The sequence below is a fragment of the Passer domesticus genome, chromosome 1 (assembly GCF_036417665.1).
Source record: "Passer domesticus isolate bPasDom1 chromosome 1, bPasDom1.hap1, whole genome shotgun sequence".
In the NCBI taxonomy this organism is placed as follows: Eukaryota; Metazoa; Chordata; class Aves; order Passeriformes; family Passeridae; genus Passer; species Passer domesticus.
Genome location: NC_087474.1, coordinates 33,503,010 through 33,523,130, shown reverse-complemented (window position 1 = coordinate 33,523,130; position 20,121 = coordinate 33,503,010). Strand labels below are relative to the sequence as shown.

The 20,121-nt window shown below is 44.0% G+C and overlaps 1 protein-coding gene and 1 long non-coding RNA gene across 3 annotated transcripts in view; both read left to right on the top strand.

The window, feature by feature from the left end:
• The first annotated feature begins 1,020 nt into the window (after positions 1-1,020).
• The window catches only part of JAZF1 (JAZF zinc finger 1), a 187,160-nt gene continuing 168,059 nt past the window's right edge, over positions 1,021-20,121 (top strand). The window contains exon 1 of the mRNA XM_064413080.1: positions 1,021-1,287. Coding sequence (XP_064269150.1) covers positions 1,173-1,287 — 115 coding nt within the window. The 5' untranslated portion in view covers positions 1,021-1,172. The remainder of the gene's footprint in view (positions 1,288-20,121) is intronic.
• Positions 2,256-3,712, top strand: LOC135296554 (uncharacterized). 2 transcript variants are annotated; one of them, XR_010358629.1, is made up of 2 exons: positions 2,256-3,056; positions 3,185-3,712. It is a non-coding gene; the product is annotated as an uncharacterized LOC135296554 (long non-coding RNA). The 2 variants fall into 2 exon arrangements; XR_010358628.1 differs by having other exon boundaries at positions 2,256-3,060.

The following is a 20,121-nucleotide window of genomic DNA, read 5'->3' as shown; positions in this document are numbered from 1 at the left end:
ACAATTAAGAGTCTCATGCAGATTCTGAGGCTTTTTTTAGCCCCACTTTTGCTCAAAACTATTAACAATGTTGTACAATCTTGTAATTATAGAAAAAAGGGTAATATAAAACAGAAGAAGAGGGGGAGGGGGGAAGGAGAGCCTTCCTGACAAGTGATCTGGTTTTTTTTTTTCTTTTAATTTTAAATAAAGCTGTCTGCGAATTTGAGCCTAGGGAGACCTTCATTAAAATCAATTAATCAGTCAGCCTCTCTGCTGAATAGCTTTCTGGAGACAAAGTCAAAATAGGATTTGGGAGCGATGTGTGCGCGACTCCTGTTTAACTTCTCTCCCCAGGGCCGCAGTCTCACACCCCTGACCCGCCTCAGCGGGAGGCGAAGACGGGAAGGATCCGACACGGGGGTCCGTGCCCGGCAGCTCCGGGGGCAGGGGGACCGGAGCCCACCCGCACCGGGGGAACCGCGGTACCTCGAGCAGGTGCCCGGGGCCTGCGGCTCGTAGCCGAGCAGGTGAAGGTTGCGTTCGGCGGCCTCGGCCCCCCTTGGGGAAGGAGCGACCGCCCATCAGTTTAGCGACCTCGGCGAGGGCTGCTTGCTCCCCGCCCCGCACGGTGGAGGTGACGGCCGCGTTGGGAGCCAACTCCCGGCGGCGGGGTGAGCCCTCCGGGGCGGGCGCCACCTTCCCGGCCCCAGCAACTACCCCGGAGCATCTCCCCTCGCCCCGCCGGCCACAGGAGCAGACCCCAGCCCCGCCGCTGCCTCAGAGAGGCTGAGGGGGAAAGTTCTGGCCGCTCCCCGCAGCCCGGCGCGGGGCCGGACGAGGCGGCGCGGTGTCCCCCGGCGGCGGAGGGCGGCGCGGGTGCCCTGCTCCTCCCGCCGCCGGCGGCCGCCGCCGGGGCAGCACAGCTGTTACAGAGCCGCGCTGGTCCCTCCTCCCAGCTGCGGCTGCCTCATCTCCCCCCACCCAGCCCGTCCCTCCCCTCCGCCGCTCCCGACGCTGCTGCTGCTGCCGCTGCCGCCGCCGCCACCTCCTCCTCCTCCCCACCCCCACCCTCTCTCTCGCTCCCCATCTCTCTCTCTCCGTCCCGTTCCCCCCCTGCCCCCGCCTCTCCCCGCCCTGCCGCCGCCGGCCCTGGCAGAGCAGGCACCGCAGGGGGATCTCGATGTAACACCATGACAGGCATCGCCGCCGCCTCCTTCTTCTCCAACGCCTGCAGGTTCGGGGGCTGCGGGCTCCACTTCCCAACCCTGGCAGAGCTCATCGAGCACATCGAGGACAACCACATCGGTGAGTGCCCGCGGGGCCGCGGCTGGGGCAGGGCAGGGCGGGCGGGGTGCGCGGGGGCCGCGTGTGCGGCGGCGGCGGCGCGGGGCGGGGTGGGGGGCACAAGGTGCAGCGGGAGCCGGGGCGCGGCGGCCGCCGGGGGAGGAGGGTCGGCGGGCGTGGAGTGGCAGGAGCGGGTCCTGCGGGCGACGTGGAGCGCTCCTCGGGGAGGCGGCGGCGTGCGGCGCGGCGGCATGGGTGGGTGCGGGGGAGGCGTGCAGCCCGCCGGCCCTGGCGAGGGGGAGTTAGTTTGCATTGGCAGGAGGGAGCGCAGGAGCCCGGAGGAGGAGGCGGCGGTGGAGGAGGAGGGAGGAGGACGGGCACAGCACGCCGCCTGCTGCTTCCGCCCCGGCGCTGGCTGTCAGGGCTCCGGGGAGGGAGGGAGCCGCCGCCGCGGCAGCCATTCCGCTTCCTCCTCCTCCTCCTCCTCCCGCCGCCGCCACTGCGTCCTGTCAGCGCTGTTGCTAGGTGTGGCGGGGAGCACGGGTCGCGCTCCGGCCGCCGCAGCGCGGGAGGAGCCTCTCGGCGGGGGCACCGGCGTGCAGGAGCCCAGGGCCGGCGGCGCGGTGGGCGTGGAGGGAGCGCCCGGCGGCGGGGCCGGCGCAGCCCCCGGGGCCGGGCGGGCGGGAGAAGAAGGCGGCCGCGCCGGGTGGGACCCGCCGCCCTGAGCCGCGGAGCCCAGGCCTGGCCGCGCCGGAGCATCACCTGCGGGCTCCCCCCGCAGCCGCCGCCCCGCGCTGCCCTCCGCCGCCCGTCCCGCCAGGGCCGCGGGGGCGGGGACGCGGCGGGGCGATGACTCGTCAGTGCCTTCCCGGCGCGGGCGCCTCATGGGCGGCGGGCGGGAGCGTGCGCAGGGGCGCCGGGGCCGCCCCTCGGCGGCGCGGGCGGCGCCCAGGGGAGGAGGGGGCGGCGCGGCTCCCGGCCGGCCGCGGGCGCCAACTTTCCCTCTCCCCGCTCCGGCGGGACCGGCCTGCCCGCGCCCGGCCGGGCCTCAGGCGCGCTGGAGCGCAGCGGCTGCCGGCAAAAGCATCTCGTCCGCAGCCGGGCGCGGCACTGCCGCCTCCCCGCACCTTCCCGCCTCGGCAGGTGTGCTGCCTTGGCTGCTGCGCTGCTTGCTTCCCATCTGCATCTTCCCGACTTTCTGTTTTTGTTAGTAAAATACACCGCTTAAACTATCAAAAAACGAGGTACTTCTTTGATGCAGACTAAGTTTTAAAACTAGGGGAAAAATACAGAAGTTTTAAGTACCTAGGGACTAAGTGTTGCGCTAGAAGTATGAAGAAATGGTGCTGCTACAAAACGATGAAGCTAGCATGTGTTTCAGTTTATTGAAGTTTTAATAAGCCTGCCTGAATACGTGAAAAAAATCACTGAAGCTTAAATTGCGAGTGTAACGTTACATTAATGTAGCATTGTAGGTCAGCAAGATGAAAGGTGTGGTTCTCATAATTATCACAATGCCTAGTATGATGTAACAAAACCACACACCACAAAACTGTGTAATTCATGACTCGACATGGTGCAGGTATACCATTGTGATAGCGTTGGGTTTTTTAATCTCAGATTCTTAGCTTTTCCTATACCGTGCATCACACTACACCAGAAAAGCTTACGGGAAATAGTTCCCCAAAATGAAAGTTCATAAGTCATCTTACACATCCCTTGAGTGCGTTATCAGCCTTTAGGTGCCACAGCCCACAGGGTGTCAGAGAAGATACAGCCCTGCCCACGTGGTCTGTGCGTTTCTGTTTGAGTCCTGATCAGCAGTTTTGCACAGAAGGGAACTTTATGTTGAAATACCGTAATTTTAAATAATTCTGTATAGCCAGTATTCATTAATTTTACCTTTTTTCAAAGTTAGAGCGTTATCGATTGAGCATGGCCACATTTAAATAGAGCATGTCATTTACCAAGGCTTCCAGGACACGCATCTGAGGCTCTGCACATGGTGTCACAGAAGCTGCTGATTTGAGTACAAACTGCTGTGGTATGATGTAAGGTTGCTTGTGCTTCATTTTTAATGTTTCACCTCTGCATGACAACAGGTTGAACTTCACCTGCTTGTGGATAGAGGATGTGGCAATGTTATGTTACCTGTATGAGACAGTGGGAAAATCAGTAGGGAGTTGAACCAGTGACACCAAAGTTCTTATGTGAACTTCTGTGGTTTGGTGTGTGCAAGGAGCTCCTGCCACAGCCTAAGGGATGACCATCTATGGAAACTCACCAGATAAGTGCTCAGCCACAAGGTGATCAAACTTTCTGAAGGCAACTGGGAAATAGAGGACTAAATGTCTGAAGAGGAGCTTATGTTGGAATTACTTTTTCAGGAAGATGATGCAAACAGTGTCCAGCTTTTGCCATCATACAGGCCTAGAAATGTGCACTGTGTTGCTATAAAAACTGTATTTTTTGGCATATGGAGGGAAGAGTAACATGCCACGTAAAAATAGATTGCTTTGCACATTCAACATGTGCTTGCAGGAATAAAGAAAACTTGATTGAGTTATATTGCATTATTAGTTTAAACTAAAGTGGGTGATTGCTGGGCAGACGGTGTTTCAGCACAGATAACAAACTTGATGCTGCAAACAGCTGTGTGTGGGGAGGTGTATATGGCACAGGCTCTAGGTGGTCTGGCTGCTGCCTGCAGTGCTGCTGCTCTGCCACATCTCACGGGATGGGTTAATTGTTCACATCATCAGCAGAGTGCTGCTAGGAATGTGGTTGTTTCTCAGAGCTGTACTGTGTATCTGGAAAGTGGAAGCAAACACTTAATTAAAGGATTTTTTTTTGTCATCCTTTGGAAAAAAACTCAGCTTAGCATAAGGAAATAGGAGAAGAGACTATGGGAAGAAAATGATGCACAGGAATTCTCACCTGAACATGAAGTACTTCTCTATCCTGTGGGAGCCTGCTCACTGGAACAAGTTGCCCAGAGTGATAGTGGAGTCTCCCTCACTGGAGATACTCAAGAACCATCTGGATGCAATCATGTGAATGACCCTGCTTAAGATGACCTACTGTGGTCCATTCCAGCCTTACTGGTTCTGTCATTCTGTGAAACACTGTTGTGGCATTCTGGAAGCATTTCTGAGCAACTCTGCAGCTGCTTTCTTTGCTTATAAAACCAATGAATAATCATATTTTAATGAAATAATTCAGTGTACAGTGGTGTAGTTTGGGGTTTTTTTTCCACCTACATCTTAGTGACCAAGTAAGAAGATACCAGTTACTTGAACAAGTATCAGTGTATATCATCTGGTAGAGTTGTGGCCATTGGATGAAGTATACAACTCCAAGGTTGTGCTGGGTGTGCATCCACACATCAGTTTCTTTTTGGGTTTTGCATTTATAGATCAAAGACTAGTGAAGAATTGGGCTCACTTGGAAGCACTGCTCTGGGGTCTTTCATAAGGCAGGCCAGGCCCTACTGGTGTCCTCTGCAATGAGACTGTGTTCTGCAGTCCATAGCAATACTACTAAACAGTGTATTCACATTTTCTGTGGCTCACAGCTGGAAATGGATGTTGATTTAAAACTGCTGATTTGTAAATGCTTCTCTGCCAGCTTTTTCTTCGAGCACATTGTCCAAGCAACCTGAAGTGCCATTACCTTCATGGCAGGTGTGCCGAGAACGGGGGGCTTTTGGCCTGCCTTGCTAGGCTGTCTCCCTGTCTCTCGGTTTTGTCTGCTCTGACACCTTGCAGTGTAGTTTGGTTGACTTTTCTGACATCTCTAGTCCATGAGAAAAAGGCCAAATTGACTACAATTAGCCAGATTCAGACTGTCAAATGGAAAGGACTCAACTCCCCTCAGTAATGTCAAGAGAGAAGTAAAAAGACCCCCAAACCCACCAATTCTGAGCTGCCAAATACTCAGCTGTGACAACACAGCAAACTTTACTGCATTTCTGCAGTCCCATAGTGTCTTCAGCTATGATGTTGGGACCAGCACAACTGCTTCCACAGAGTGTTTCTGAAAATATACTTTAGTCTTCTGGGGAATTTTGAGCTGTTCATAGAATTTCCCCCAATTTCTTTCTCCCTCGTCTGTCTGCAGCTGAACTGCACTCTAAAGAGTGGAGTCAGGTAGCTCCTTAGTTGCTAAGATGAAGTTTACTCTGATGCTGAAGGACTGATACTTAAACTGAATCTCTTAATCAGACTTTGACAACATTTATTTATTTTAATTTTTGCATGGTATTTGTAGTAAAATACATTAAATCAGGTGAGGTTGCTGTTTGCATGAGGCGCTGTGTGGTCACTTGGTTCATGGTAATTGCTGACATGGTGTATGTACCTGTGCAGCTCTTTGGCTGATATGAGCAATCCTGCTTCTCCTGAGGCTCATCAAGCATTGAGGAAAGAGATGCAAGTGAAATGAGCATCCAAACATGTGGTGGTGGGCTAGAAGAGGTGAAAGAGTGGGTAGAAAGAGAGACAAAACAAATTTTTACCTAGATATTTTTACCTAGACATTTTTACCTAGAAGTAGAGTTTGAGAATTGTATTTCACTGAAACTGCTAGAATTTGAAGGGAGAGAAAAAAAAAACCATCTGCTCATACAGTAATTGCACAAAAAAGGTGATCAACTATTGCTGAACATTACATAGCTTTGCAAGAAGTCCCAGCTTCAATGGACAGCTTTCAGTGGAGTATTTTTATAGTATTGCTGTTGGAACTGGGAGCTTTTCTTCAAGCTTGACTGATTCCCAAATACTAGGATGGGTCCTGCAACAGAACAGTACTGGCTATGGGAGCAGAGGCAGCTGCTTTTGTAAGTGGTAGGATTAGCAGGAAAAATAAAACTTCCTTCATAAAAGAATAATTGCAGAAGACAGACCAAAACTTTGCATATAAAATAATACCCATCTGGAAAGTTCAGGTCATAGGGAGGGAGAAAGAGTCGTATGAATTTCCATGTTTGGTGGTTGCTTTGACATCTGCTGCCTGCAGTAACTTCAGTTCTTATATTATGCAGTCAAGGGGCCAGATTCCCCAGCAAAGAGCTCAAGTAGTTGGATAAGCCATTGGCTGAATGCACGTGGCATTCTTAAAGTTGTCACTTTCAATATTTTTTCAGGCACACTAATAACAGTGCGGTGTCCTCACCTTGATAGTTACAGGTGTTGAATGATGCTCTGGCTGTGAGCACATGCTAAAATGTCATTTGGGGTTGCTAAAATGTGAGCTTTGCTCCCCACTGCTGTGTCGCCCAGACTTGGATGAAGTGCAGGCTGACAGAGGTGGCAGCTTCTATATTGGAGATGACTGCATGTTGTGTTAAAGATGCATAAGAAGATGCAACTGTTTTATGTTGCTAAAGATGAGGATGAGGGGCTACACACCAGCATCTATGCAAGGCCTGGAAAACCTAAGTCTGTATGACAGGTTGTGTTCACTTAAAGCTGAGCTCTTCACAAGAGTGTGAATGTAGTTTAAGTGGCTGCCATCATGTCACTTTCTCTCAGCATTTGCTCAATGTGTAATTTAACATTTGGAGGTGAGGCTGGCTGTTTTGAAAAGGTGGTAGATCTTAACCTAAGGCTTTTTACACCAGGAGTGGTGTGGCAGGTAGGTACATGGAGTGCTCTCATCAGCATCTGGAAATCAGAGGACAGACCCATGCTTACTTGCCACTAATGTGCGTCCTTGCAAAACAAACAAACAAATATGTGCATTTGCCTCAGCAGGAGTACTAATTATTGTTTGTGAAAAGCAATTTACTACTATTTAGCTACATTTAGCTAAAATTCATCCTCTGCCCAGTACTTCTGCAACTGTAGTTTTTGTTTCTTATTTAAAATGCATTTCACAGCGAAGTGGAAGGATCTGTTTTCCAAGGATGTTGGTTATTTGCTTTGGAAGGTAGTATGGTGAGGACGGCCTTTCTGTTTCAGGAAGGTGTTTCCATCAAATAAAGTCTTTTTGACTAAAAGATCTAATCAGCACAGTTTATCTCACATGTAATCTTGAGCAAAGCAGGTTTTTGGATAACTTTGCATTTATAAGTATGGCTTCTTTTGCTTTTTGGGTTTGAATATAGATTGTGATAAAATAGAAATGTGACTCTTGTAATAAATTCTAGAATATATTAATTGTATGGAGGAAAATGGAATTGTCATTAAACTTAGACTAAACCATAATTTTTTCATACTTCTGTGACATTACATTTTTTTCTTGCTCTGAGGTTACCAAGTACAGGGAGGATAGGATATAAAGTGTTTGATGGTGTAAAGCCTGAGTCATATATTTTCTGGGAAGGAAGGACTAAAAGCAAACATCTGTGGACATGCTGCAAACTGATTTTTCATTTTTAAGATTGAAGGTCTCACATAAAGCCAGTAGGGATCTTTCCTTTTTCCTCTTCTTGCTGGAGTGGCTTTGAGTGAGACCCATTGTGGTGCTGTATCCATATGACTGGCAGGGATTGTTGTTCTTGTATGCAAGCAGGTCTACAAAAGAGCTGGAAAATGAAAACCTGAAGAAACACCAGGTAACTTGTAGCAGTGGCATTACGCTTCACTTGTACAGGACATAATTACCTTTGTGGTGAAATTTATAGTGATTATCATGTCTGCACTTCAGGCTTTGAGAGGATGTTTTCATAGCTAATCTCCAGTTCTTATGAGAACTGTAAAATAATCATGTCAAATTATCTTTTTTTTTCACTTCATCATTTCTTGAGGAATATGAAATTGTATTAAAAAAATAATAGTATAGTGAAAAAATAATTTGAGGAAGGGATGATGCCAGGAGATGAAGAAACATCTGTTCGATCTGAGACCGTCTTACTTACCATTCCTTCCTCTTCTAGAATATAATGTAAATGTAAACGTAAACAAGTAATCAGAAATATTTTGTGTCAAGCTGCAGAATGCTTTAATGCAGAAGAAGGAAGCACTACAGGCCTTCTGCTTGCAGTGTATATTTTATGGTGCTTCTGAATCTCCTTTTTTTTCTTTATTTATAATTATTTTTCTTGAATAAACTGTTTTTCACTGAGAATTAATTTTATTTATCTGTAGTAAGCACCAGTTATTCAAAATCTGGATGATAACCATCTAAGAAAATAGCTGCTCTGTACACTTTGAGAAAGGCAGAGACAAAGATTTTAGTGTTAATTTGAAATGGTGACAATTAGAGAACTGATTTGATAAATCAGCTGTGTTTAACAATAAAGGGTCCTTGGTTTTAAAGGACTGTCTTAGTGAATAACTTCACATTAAAAATTAAACAACCAATTCCTGTTACCCGGTGTCTAATTCTATCTTGAGACTTTTAGAAATAATTTGGGAGAGTACATACGGTTTATTATGCTATAGTTACGAGATGATGGACCAATATTCAGAGCTGTAGAATAGAAGAAATATTCCAGTTTATGGTTTAATGACTTTTTTTCTTGGCTATTAATATTTGTTTTCCCTGAATTCTTACAAGGCTTCTTCTTAGCTTTTTGCTGTGATAAACAAGGAGAATGGATTTTTTTCACCAGAGGTGCTGATGACATTGCACTTGTTGTGTCTCTCCTAAGTGCACAGGATGGAGTATATTACTACAGTGCAATTCTATTTCAAACGCTACAATTCATTAAAGACTGAACTGACTTAAATAGGTGTTAGTTGTATCTTTTTAATGTTCCCTTTTGTGTTACAAAGGATTGAGTAGACATAGAAGAAGAAATTTACCGGTTTAAGGGAGAAATTGAATGGGATTTTGAGGTCAAGTTGGTCAGTTTTTTATGGACAAGGAGATCAGAACTTGATTGTGGATGAATTTTGAAACATTTCTTCTGATTTTGAGAAAGATTTCACTGTGTGCTGATAAAGGCCATCTTAATTATTAAGATTTTTTTTTTTTGTGAAAAGCTGAACGACTGCATTTTGAAATACTGGAATTGCTGAAGCTGGTCCAACAAAATCTTTTTCTAGTTTTAAAGAAAATTTGGACACTTCTGAGATACCTGCCCCAAGTACTTTGTAAAGCTTTGATTAAGCTACAAATGTCTCAGTTATGAGACATTATGGAAATTTTTTTTTCCATCGTATTTTGACAGATAGTAAGTGCTCTGTGGATAAAATTTGAACCTCTAAATACCCCAGTATGAAGTAGAAAGGAGTGTCACCTGCTTCTCCAGCAGTGTGTAATGTAGTCACTATCTTACTTTCTGGGAATTGTCCCAATAGAAGCCACAACCCAGAAACAGGGAGGTGGTACATTTAGGATGCAAGAGATCCAGTTTCACTGCTATGAGATACATGAATGTTAACTCAGCCCCTTAGGGGCACTCAGTGTCGAAAACAATGCTATTTAATTATTTCAGTCATTTATTGTGACGTAATCCTGCTGTATATGTTCATCAGAGTGTGTGTATCAGTGCTGTGGGAGTGACCTCTAAATTCATTTAAAGGTTTCGTGTAGACTTCAGATGTTTGCCTGCTGGCAGGTGAAAGCTGCATACCAGATTACTGAAGCCTACCCTTGGTTCCTTTGTCTTCAGATCAAAGGACTGACATTGATACAAATAAATCTGATGACAAACTTTTAGGGAAGCCCTTGAAGTCTACCTGGTTGTAGCAATATGTTGGAGTGTTACAGCTTTTGTAACTTGCTGTTGAGGAGAGTGCTACCTGATGGTTATACTGGGTTAACTAGGTGATGTGAGAGTTGATATCAGTTTTGATGCAGAAAATAACAGTGAATTATGCACATACTCATCTCTATTTCAGTTTGGGACCAGGGAGCTTTTTTGTTTATCCTGTTAAGCTCTGGGAGTATCTGCAGAGCCTTTCTCCTGAAGAATCAAGTTTTCATTGTCTGAACTTTTTTATTTTTTCTTTTGTATAGAGTAGATTATGGAGAAAGATGTGTGAAAAAACCACTAAGGAAAACCCTAAATAACTGCTTTTTCCAATAAATTGTTTTGGGCCATACTGCAAGAGCTTCTTGCTCACTTAATAAGTATGTTAATGTGAATAAGATGGATTTGTGGAAGGGGAGTGAAAAATTTCCACAGCAGTGGCAGCACAGAAAGGGGGAGAGGCTCAGAAGTGTGCTGCTCTGTGTGCCTGGGCTGAGGGTTATTCATCAAATGCAGAGTGCCATGGATGTGGCAGCATAGACCAGGCAGCTGACAGTAACAAATTCACTAAAAATTGCTGGTAACTACTGTGATATTTGGAGGAAAAAGGAAAGCTTAAATGTGTTTAAAATAAAATCCATGGTTGCAGATCCTTCCATGGAGGAACGAGGAAAACTCTGTGATCCTTACTGTGGTTGTAAGTGCTCTGTGCTCCATGAGGCAGGGTAGTGGTGTGGTGTGGTGAGTGAGGAGGGTGGGAAGATAATGTTACACAGAATTTTTTGTATGTGCTTTCATTTTTTCAGCACTTCTCTAGGGAGTCTTCATTTTCCTGGGCTCATTGTGACCACTTGCTGTACCTGAGAGAGTCTTTCTAGTTGTGCTGTAGGACTCTTTGCACACAGTTGTGGCATTGGTAATAACTGTATTTTCTTTTCATCTTAGAAAATCTCAGAAACTGATTAAATACTCTGTTATAGATGAGAAATGCTGACACTGTGGCTGTATCAGTCCTCATGTTTTATCTTCAGCAGCCATGCTTGACAGGGCTTCCAGACTTTGGTCTCTGTCTTAGGCGAGCTATCCAGAGATTTAACTACCTGTGCCTAGTGTTCTCATTTCATGTATCCAGAATAAGCCCTTTCTTCCTAGCAGTTTTTTTTTTTTAAATTTTTAATTTTTTTGGGGGGTGGTTGTGAAGAGCCTGCCATCAGAACAAAGCAAATACTTCATCTTTGCTGACAGTTACTATGGGGCAGTTACCCAGGGCTCTCTTTAGACCAGATTGAGTGGGGAGATAAAGTCTGTGTTGCATACTGTGAGTTGGGACATAGTTATATGCCAGGGAGTTTTAGTGGCTTGCCCAACCTGCTTCCAGAGCCAGGGTGAATACCAAGAGCTTGTTCAGGTATGAAACAATAGCTGAATGCACAGGATGGTGAAAAGGAATTTGTTGCTGCTACTTTCTGTGGATATTTTTGGTTGCACTCTTGTATTTTATTATTAAGTGGTTGGATTTTAATGAAATCTAAAAAAAGTAAATGCATTTGAGCAGCCTTTACCTGAAAAATTTTACTTCTGCAGCCATTTTCATAACTCTGAGTTAGAAATCATTGTGAAAGAGATGGGCAAGAGGTTCAGTATCTGTTCTTCCTATATCTGAATTGTTTATATGGCCTCAAATGCATTTCATTATATTGAAAAAATATAATAAAAATGACATGCATTTATAAAATTAATGAATGTTCTGGAGATACGCTAGATTAATTGATAGCTACATTTTTTTTTAATCAGTGGTGACCTGACTTCTTCCTTTGTTTCTTTTTTAAATAGGAAGTGTCATTCCTGTAGCATTGTCACCCTACTTGTACTTGATCCCACTGACCTCAGAAGTGTAGTGGGTGTACAGTTAGTGAACCCCTCTGTTCCTGCTAATGGCACAGTGTTCCAGCCACAGGATTGCTTACTATCACCAAACATTCTGGAAATGAGGGAATGCCTTTTCTCTGACCCTGCCTATATGGGAGCCATAACATCTGCATTTGGAAACCAAACCCTTTGCTCTGCCCCACAAAGCACAACCCTAATTAATGGAAAGGATTGGACTTTTGCCCACAATGTTGTAAGTGGCTACGAAAAACACTTGATACCTCGTGAATTCAAGACTGAGCCCAAACACACAGTTTTGCAATTGCTTGTTCTGCAGTAGCAGGTGTGCATACATATTGAAAGCCTGTTAGTATTTGCTCATAATCTCTGTGGTGTTGTGTGACTAGAACCATAGCACAGAATTGAATATACAGCTCTCTAGAAAGTATTGTCAGCTTGCAGGGTGTAATAATTTAAAATTTATTATGTGCTCATTGTATGCCATTAGACTTGCTATATCAATAATTAGGAACAATTCATGCTGATCTTTCTGCATGTAATTTAAAAATACTGATTGTAATTGAAGACCAGGTTATTGTTTCTTTCAGAAGCCTGCAGAGCTGCAGGTAGTTGGGAGAAGAGGGAACTGAAGAGAGGAGGTTGGGAAAAGCCCAGATAGTAGTTTTGTTTTGGGAAATTGATACAAGATAGTAAGTTGCAGAGGTAGGAATTAAAAACTCAAACCTTACAGTATCTGTACTTTGGGAAGACACTTGTGAAGGATTGTTCATCCTTTCATGATTGAAAAAATACAAATACAGGGTTGGAATTTTTTTTTCCTTGTCTTTGTTGACCTGTGGAGCAAAGTTGGACTTTTACACTTTCTTCTGTTCTATACTACTATTCACCCCCTCTCATCACCTGACACTTCTGCTTACCTGCCAAGCCCTGACTGGTGGTTTAAGGAAAGGGATTATATGGAGGAAGCTCTGCTCCAGCAGGGTTTAGCTTTTGATAAAGAATTATGCTCAGCAGAGCGTTCTGCTGTACGTGCACACAGACCCCAGACCGTGGTGCTTGGTGCCCCAAAGTGGTTTAGCCTTTGCAGAGAATGTACCCATCCAGAGAGGTGTTACATGTGCATTCTGTGGTACAGTTGGTGGGTACCTGATTTAGGCTTTGTAGGGAAATCAGAAATTGCCTACTGTTCTGTTACTGCTTAAAAAAACCAAAGTTTAAAAGTCTCCATCCGGTGTCGGTGCTCACCTGGTGCTCACCTTCCGACTGTTCGTTCTATTCCCTTCTCCTGGTGCTCCACAGGTGAGTGGTTGATTGGAGCCTTTCTCATGGCTGCTGCTTTTCTCTCCTGGAACCACTGAACCACTTCATCCTGTGAAGTCTCAAAGCCTTCTTTTCTTGTGAATACTGATTGTTCTAATTTATTTATTTTTGGTGCTCTGTAGAACAGGTGTAGCTTAGGAACAAGACACTGAACATAGGCGTAATAGGATATAATGTACCTGTGTTGTTCAGGCCTCTGTATTAACCAGATAAATACAGAAGCTGCCTGAGAAAATAAAGAAGCAGACTGTAGAAAGGAATAAAGATGAAAAAGCATGGAATTGAAGCAAGGGAGAAAAGGAGTTTGTGAAAAGCAGAGGAGTCTACTTTCTAAAATGAGGTCTTGGTTGGAGTTTTTGAATCTTGTAAGCCAGACATTACCTGCCTGAAAAGAAACCATGTTTTTTCTTGCTGGGCAGACACATGTCTAATTCTGGAGCAGGTGTACAGGCTACTCTCTTTCTCCTTACTCACTTTGAGGCTGAATGCTTGGGGCTGTTCAGGCTGTCTGCCTCAGGCATGTACTTGATGAGGTTCAGAGCCCTTAATGGATGTTTTAAGTGTCCTTAGTTCATTGCCTACAAAGTCATTATCTAATTTATCCTGAAAACCTTTCTTGTTTATATTACTAAATGCATCCTGATACCAGATCAATTCTATGGGTTATTGTAGCTGCCTTTTCAAGCTACCTCAGTACCTCTTTAGAATTTCCCTTCATGCAGATGACCTGTCACACTGCTGATTTTTATCTCATTTTGTGTAGATCATGTTCCTTAAGAGCTACATTAATGATCTAGATATGGATAACTTCCCTCTGTATTTTCATTTTGAAGCAGAGCTTTACACACCTGAGAACTGAATTATTTTGCTTAGCTTTTCTGCTCAGGATGCTGAGCACTGAATGCTTAGTCCAAAAGCATGGTTCTGTTACTGAATGTGTGTGCTGAAGCACTTCTAGTAAGTAAGCAAACTCCTCAGATATGTCATATCCTCTTCCTGTTCTTCCAGGAATACTGTAGACTTTCTCTTAAGCTCAGTTCTAAAGTCATCTTTTTTGGAGTCCTGGGATTTGTTAAATGTTGGGCTGGTAGCCCATCCTTCCTAAACAAACGTTATTTTGTTGCTATTGTAGCAGAACTGACTTTTTGCCTTTTTTTTTTTTCTTCTTTTTTTCTTTATTTTTTCCTGCTGTTTTCTCTTACCAGTGATTGCACAGTAGAGCACCTTTCTTGTCAAGATCATAAAGGTCTTCCTTTGTGGATACCCTTTGGTTGCTTTCTACCTTGTGGTGTGTAGGTAGCTTAGTAGAACAGACTTGTTAATGACAGCTTGTTTGGGAGGCAGTCTGTTTATGTGGACTTAATCTGATTTCCTCACTGTGACTCCACTGAATCTTCCCACCTTTGAATGCCTCTCGTGTTAAGCAATTGAACATCTTTGTGTGGTGGCAGTTTTTAGAGTCCAGTGCACAGGGCTGATGATAAGCACTCAAGAAAGCAAATCTATTGTTTTGAGTTTGGTCTGTGTTTTTTTTTTCCCCTGACATTTTATGAAGAGCAGAATATAAGCATTAGGGCCATTGCCAGAAGGTTTCACTCTTGTATTTGGGTAGATACCTGATTTGGATTCCTTTCCAAGACAGACTTTTATTTCCCAAGTATCTGAGACAGCCCCCATTTGAAAGCACATTGGACTGTTCTGTGTTACATATTTTGAGCCCCACACTGCCTTAGACCGTGGCAGAGGAGCTGATTTCTCTCTGTGTCCTTGCAGTGCAGTGGAGTAACATATATTGTTGATTACTAGGAAGATACAGCTGAAGTCTCACAGTCCTCCTCTCTACTAGTTGGTGTGGTGTCATGATTGTGTGGTAGGATGAGGAAAAGGATTCCTACAAACAAAAGAGCTACTGAGCAATCGTGTCCTAAGCAATACAAGTTTATGTGGGCAGAACGTACTTCGAGTTGAGCACATATCCCTGCACGTTCCATGAAACACAGCTTGCCCGTGTGATACCTCATGGTGAGACATCATATGGGCAAGAGAGAGCAGCTGATGCTGAGACACCAGCAGGGTTTGGTGCCTCTGGCTGTGTCCATGATTTCAGGGCTGTCCATCCCTAAGCAAAGCGCAACTGTTGCATTGCTGTGTTTGTAACACTCCCAGGTGTCTGTAGATCAACAGTTTTCTTTACTTTGGGAGGGGAAAAACAGTGATTTGGGAGATGACAACATGTACCCTAGTTTTGCATAATCATCATAAATACTTTTGTAGGGGGATTGATATGTAGGAAGTGCTGACCTCTTCACCATCTGAAAACTGGTGGTGTGTTGTGGTGTCTCATTTTGGTTCTTTGTGCTTTTTATAATTGAAATTTATGGTTTAGTAAAACAAAACTGATCCATGGTACTAATGTGTAGTACTTTTGCAGACTAAACTGAGCCTGGCAGCTCTTCCCACCTGATGGCCTGAGGAAAGAGAAGACATGGTAGATCTGAGTGGAGGCAGCTCCATCCTCTCTTCTTGAATGCTGTTTCTGGAGGTGGCACAGAGGAGAGCACAGAGCTGTTTCTATGCTGGAGAAAGTGTTTAAGAGCATGCATACCTTGTGATTTGTTTGACTTTTTAATGTAGTAGGAACTTTGGTTACCAAGGATGTAATTTTGTTTCTGATGCTTAGGACATGTTGTAAGGATGTGACCTTATGAGAATGGTTTGAATAACACTTTTTCTGTCTTGGGCAGGTGCAGAGTTCAGCAGCTATCTTTTTTGGAGGAGAACAGAGAAGCATCAGTATTGCTTGCCACAAAAATATAGTAAAAATGAGATATGCTGCAAAGTGCATGTTTGCCAATTGTGTTCAAGTGCTCAGATAATAATACTGATGGTCCCAGTTTAAGGAGTTAGATAAACAGCTCAGTGGTATTTTGTGGTATTTAACATTCAGTCTTGAATTTGAGAATCAGTTGTGGACATTTCCTGAGAAGCAGCAAGCTTCTACATGTTTTGTGATCTGTAAGTCTCATGCTGAGTGTGTATATGTGGTTGGGGCGATTCTTATCAGTTCAGTTTTTGAGGGAGCAGTGTATACAGAGGTACCCTGATGCAGAGTACAGACTTTCAAATAAATACAGTCTTTTCCTGGTGATGTAAACTTGTGATGTCAGTTTAACCATGCTATTTTGAACTGGTTATAGGATAATGAAAACAGTGTTCTGTGTTTCCTGAGTGTAGGTTACCAGCACTGCACTCCATATTTAGCTGTGAATACAAGGTATTTGGATTAAGTTTTCCTTTTCATCATATATGCAGTGTTCCCAAATATGTAAAGGTGCCAAATATGAGTTCTAAATATCACCAGTGCCTTACCACTAGATAAAGATTTCTGCTTTGTTTCCAACTTCCATAACTTCTCTGCATACAGTTTTAAAAATAGTTGAGGTAGATCAAGATTTAGGAGTCCTGTATTTTTATTTGCTATTTCTGACTGCTTTCACTGACTATAAGTGAGCAGATAAAGCATTGTCTGTGAAAGGTAGCCAGCACTTTTCTGTCAATATATGGACCACAGAAGAAATTAATCTGTTTATTAAATACAGTGTAGAAGTGGAATTTACATGTTTTGGTCTCTATGTAATTGTGAACCAGCGTTATTGGTGCAGATTCTGTTTAGTGGGGTAAGGGAGAGGCTTTTTGCAGAGGAGATTGGAATAAGATCCAAAATATTTGTATCTATACAGCGCTAATGGGTCTGAGGTTTTGTAAGGTCTGTTACTTGTTCTGCCATCTAATTTCTTCCTTTTTGGCTATTTCATTTGGTTTAACAGATCTGAAACTTTTAGCTTCAGCAGTGATAGTGTAAAAGAGAAAATAAGAAAGTGTCAGCTCTATATGATAGTCTTGTGTTTGGGGTGTAAAACAAAGGGTTTTTTGGTGTTTTGTTTTGTTTGTTGTTTTTTTTTTTAAATCTCTGCCATCTTTCCCATTTCTACAGAATCTTTCTACAGATCCTAATACTGGTGAAAATACTAATTCTCAGTTTTTCTGAATCTGTCCATGTCAGTGTAGAAGTGAAAACATTTTTCTAGTTACTGGTCTGATTCATAAGCATTCACCTTGGCTTAGTTGGGAGGAGGAAGAGAATACATTATTGTGAAAGAAAATGTTTGAGCTCCTCAGCAATAAAGTAAACATAGCTTGCACTTAAGCAGGAAGAGTGTTGGTGGATAACAATGGCAGAATTACAGTTTAATTGGTTGACTGTAATAATAAGCATTAGTGTTTGGCAATGTGTTATTTCCATTTAGAAATGCAAGGATTAGATGGCTCAGCAAACAATGAAGGAGAGGTGAAACCAGTCCTGGGCCAGTGGCAGGGCTGGATCTTCTCCTCCTTACAGGAATTGTTGCGAGATGCCAGGGAGGTGTGTTTGCAGGAAAGGTTTGTGCACATAATTTGCAGCTTTCAGAAGCGAAACCTTTGGATGATCCATGACTCTTTTGGATGGAACACGAGAGATTTCTCTGCTGCAAAGATTCCATTGAGGATATCAGGAGATCTAGGCTCATAAATAAGTCTATACATAAATCCAAACATATACATGCATGAAGAATGTTTACAGTTCCTTTGTTTGCATGTAAATACGTGACATGTAAATAAATATTTTGGTTTTGGTTTGGGTAAGAGACTGAAGTGCAGCTTCCTGTTCAAAGAGGCATATCACAGAATTCAAAAATGGGTTTACTCTAGAGAGAGTAGCTAAACACCTTCTATTTCTGATGACCTTTTTCTTTTCTTTTTTTTTAATTGACAGATATAATAACTAGACTCTTGACATTATTTTTTCTATACTTCAAATCACGCTGCTTAGGCTTTGCTAACTATCTCAGTGATAACTATCACCTTGGTTCTGAAGGAGAAAATCTTAAATGGTTCAAATATGTGGGCAGGTGAAGATAGCTGTAGATATTTATCCCAGGAGCCATGTATTTTAACTTCTAAGCTTTGTGTTGTGTCTGTGAGCTTTATTTCAGAGCAGTGTCTGTGAGACCATTTCTGCCTTTATAATCTTTATTAGTTTCTCTGTTTATTTCTTGGTGCCTTTTTCCATTTCATGTTTCCATTTCATGTATTTCTTTAGTTTTGATTTTCTCCTTTCTTTTTAAATTTTCCTATTCCAAAGTTTATCTGGTTAGAGCTTTTGATGTGGCAAACATTGAACAACTTTACTAAGCATCATCTTGCTACAGTAGAACTTGATGACTTTCTTACACATTCTTACTTGGAGCTCCATGGATTTTGCAGTAAATCATTGGCTTTTTGACACTGATAGCCAGAAGCTGCTGTAATATAGCATTAGTAATACGTGAACCTGGCTTGAAAAAAGTAATTTAAAAAGTTATGTCTTGAAAGAGGTGGAGAGTGGGAGAGAGAAGTGACAGCACAGCAGTTCTGTGAGGACCAGAAGAATGTTGTATGCAGTGAGTAAAACTCCTGAGGCTGTGAGAGGAGCCAGGAGCATGCTGAAGGCAGGTATGCACAGTTTCAAGAGGGACGATGGCTTCTCAGAGGAGTGCGAAAATGGCTGGGAGTTAGAGGTCAGCAAAAGTAAACTGCCTCTCTGACTCTTTTGTGAAGTGTCACATTTCCATTGTGTGTGCTTGGACCAGTACACTGTGCCAAAAATAACCCTAGGAATGTGAGCAAGAGATGGATGCTCTAGATGGGTAACAAGGCAATGTTCCTGAGTCTCTAATAAGAGTCTGAGGAGTACTTTATCTCTTTTTTTAATGATCTGGGATTATATTTGACTTGGAGTAACAAAAAGGTGATGCTGCCAGGTTGTCTTTGCCTAAAGAGAAAAACTGCAAGTAGAATTGATGAATAAAACATAAATAGTGATTGGGCTGAGATTGTAGAAAAAGTCCTATTTTCTGCAGTTAGGAAGCCTGCTTCCTCTCTGCTGTTTTGTTTTTAATTTCCATGCCTCGTGTATCCTTTCAGTTCTTTATAAACTTCAAGAACTGAGCTAAATGGAGTCTTTGATGCTGGGGTAGAGGATTACATTTGCTAGTAAGAACAGATCAGCTAGTTCTTTTCAGACAGAGCTGTCTTAAAAGATGTGAAGAGGGCTTTAAACTAAAGTTGGTGGGGGAGGGGAACTTCCATCCATACTACTCCTACCAGTTTGATGCCAGTGCCAGCAAGAGATGCCCAGAGCCTGGAGCTGGGTTGCAGGTCAGCAGGAGAGCTCCTGAAGGGTAGCACAAAGGAATTGCAGCCACTCCAGGCAGCTAACACACAGGAAAGGGGATGGCATTCAGAGTGACCTTGGCAGGCAGGCCTGTGCAAACCTTGTGAAGTTCAAAAGGTCAGGGGCAAGGTCCTACAGATGAGTCAGGGCAATTCCAAGCACAAGTACAGCCTGGGCAGAGAATGGACTGACACTAACCCTACAGAGAAATTCTTGGGGGTGTGGGTGGAGGAGAAGCACAACATGACCCAGCAATGTGTGCTTCAGCCCAGAGAAAGCCAAACGTGTCCTGGGCTGCAACAAAAGCAGCGTGACCAGCCAACCTCTGCTCTGCTCTGGTGACACCCCAGCTGGAGAAATGCATCCAGTTCTCAGGTCCCCAGCTTGGGAAGGATGTGGACCAGGGGAAGCCACAAAGATGACAAGAGGGCTGGAGCACCCCTTGTATGAAGACAGGTTCACAGAAGTTGGGGTTGTTCAGCCTGGAGAAGAGAGGGCTCCAGAAGGCCTCCTAGCACCTTCCATTACTAAAGAGGGCTCCTAAGAAAGCTAGAGAGGGACTTCTGGCAAGGGTGTGTAGTGATGGGGTAAGGGGTAATGGCTTTAAACTGAAAGAGGATAGATTTAGATTAAATATTAGGAAGAAATTCTTTATGTGGAGCAAACTGGAACAACTTTCCCAGAGAAGCTGAGGAAACCTTGTCCCTGGAAGTGTTTGGGGCCAGGCTGGGTGGGGCTTTTGAGCAACCTG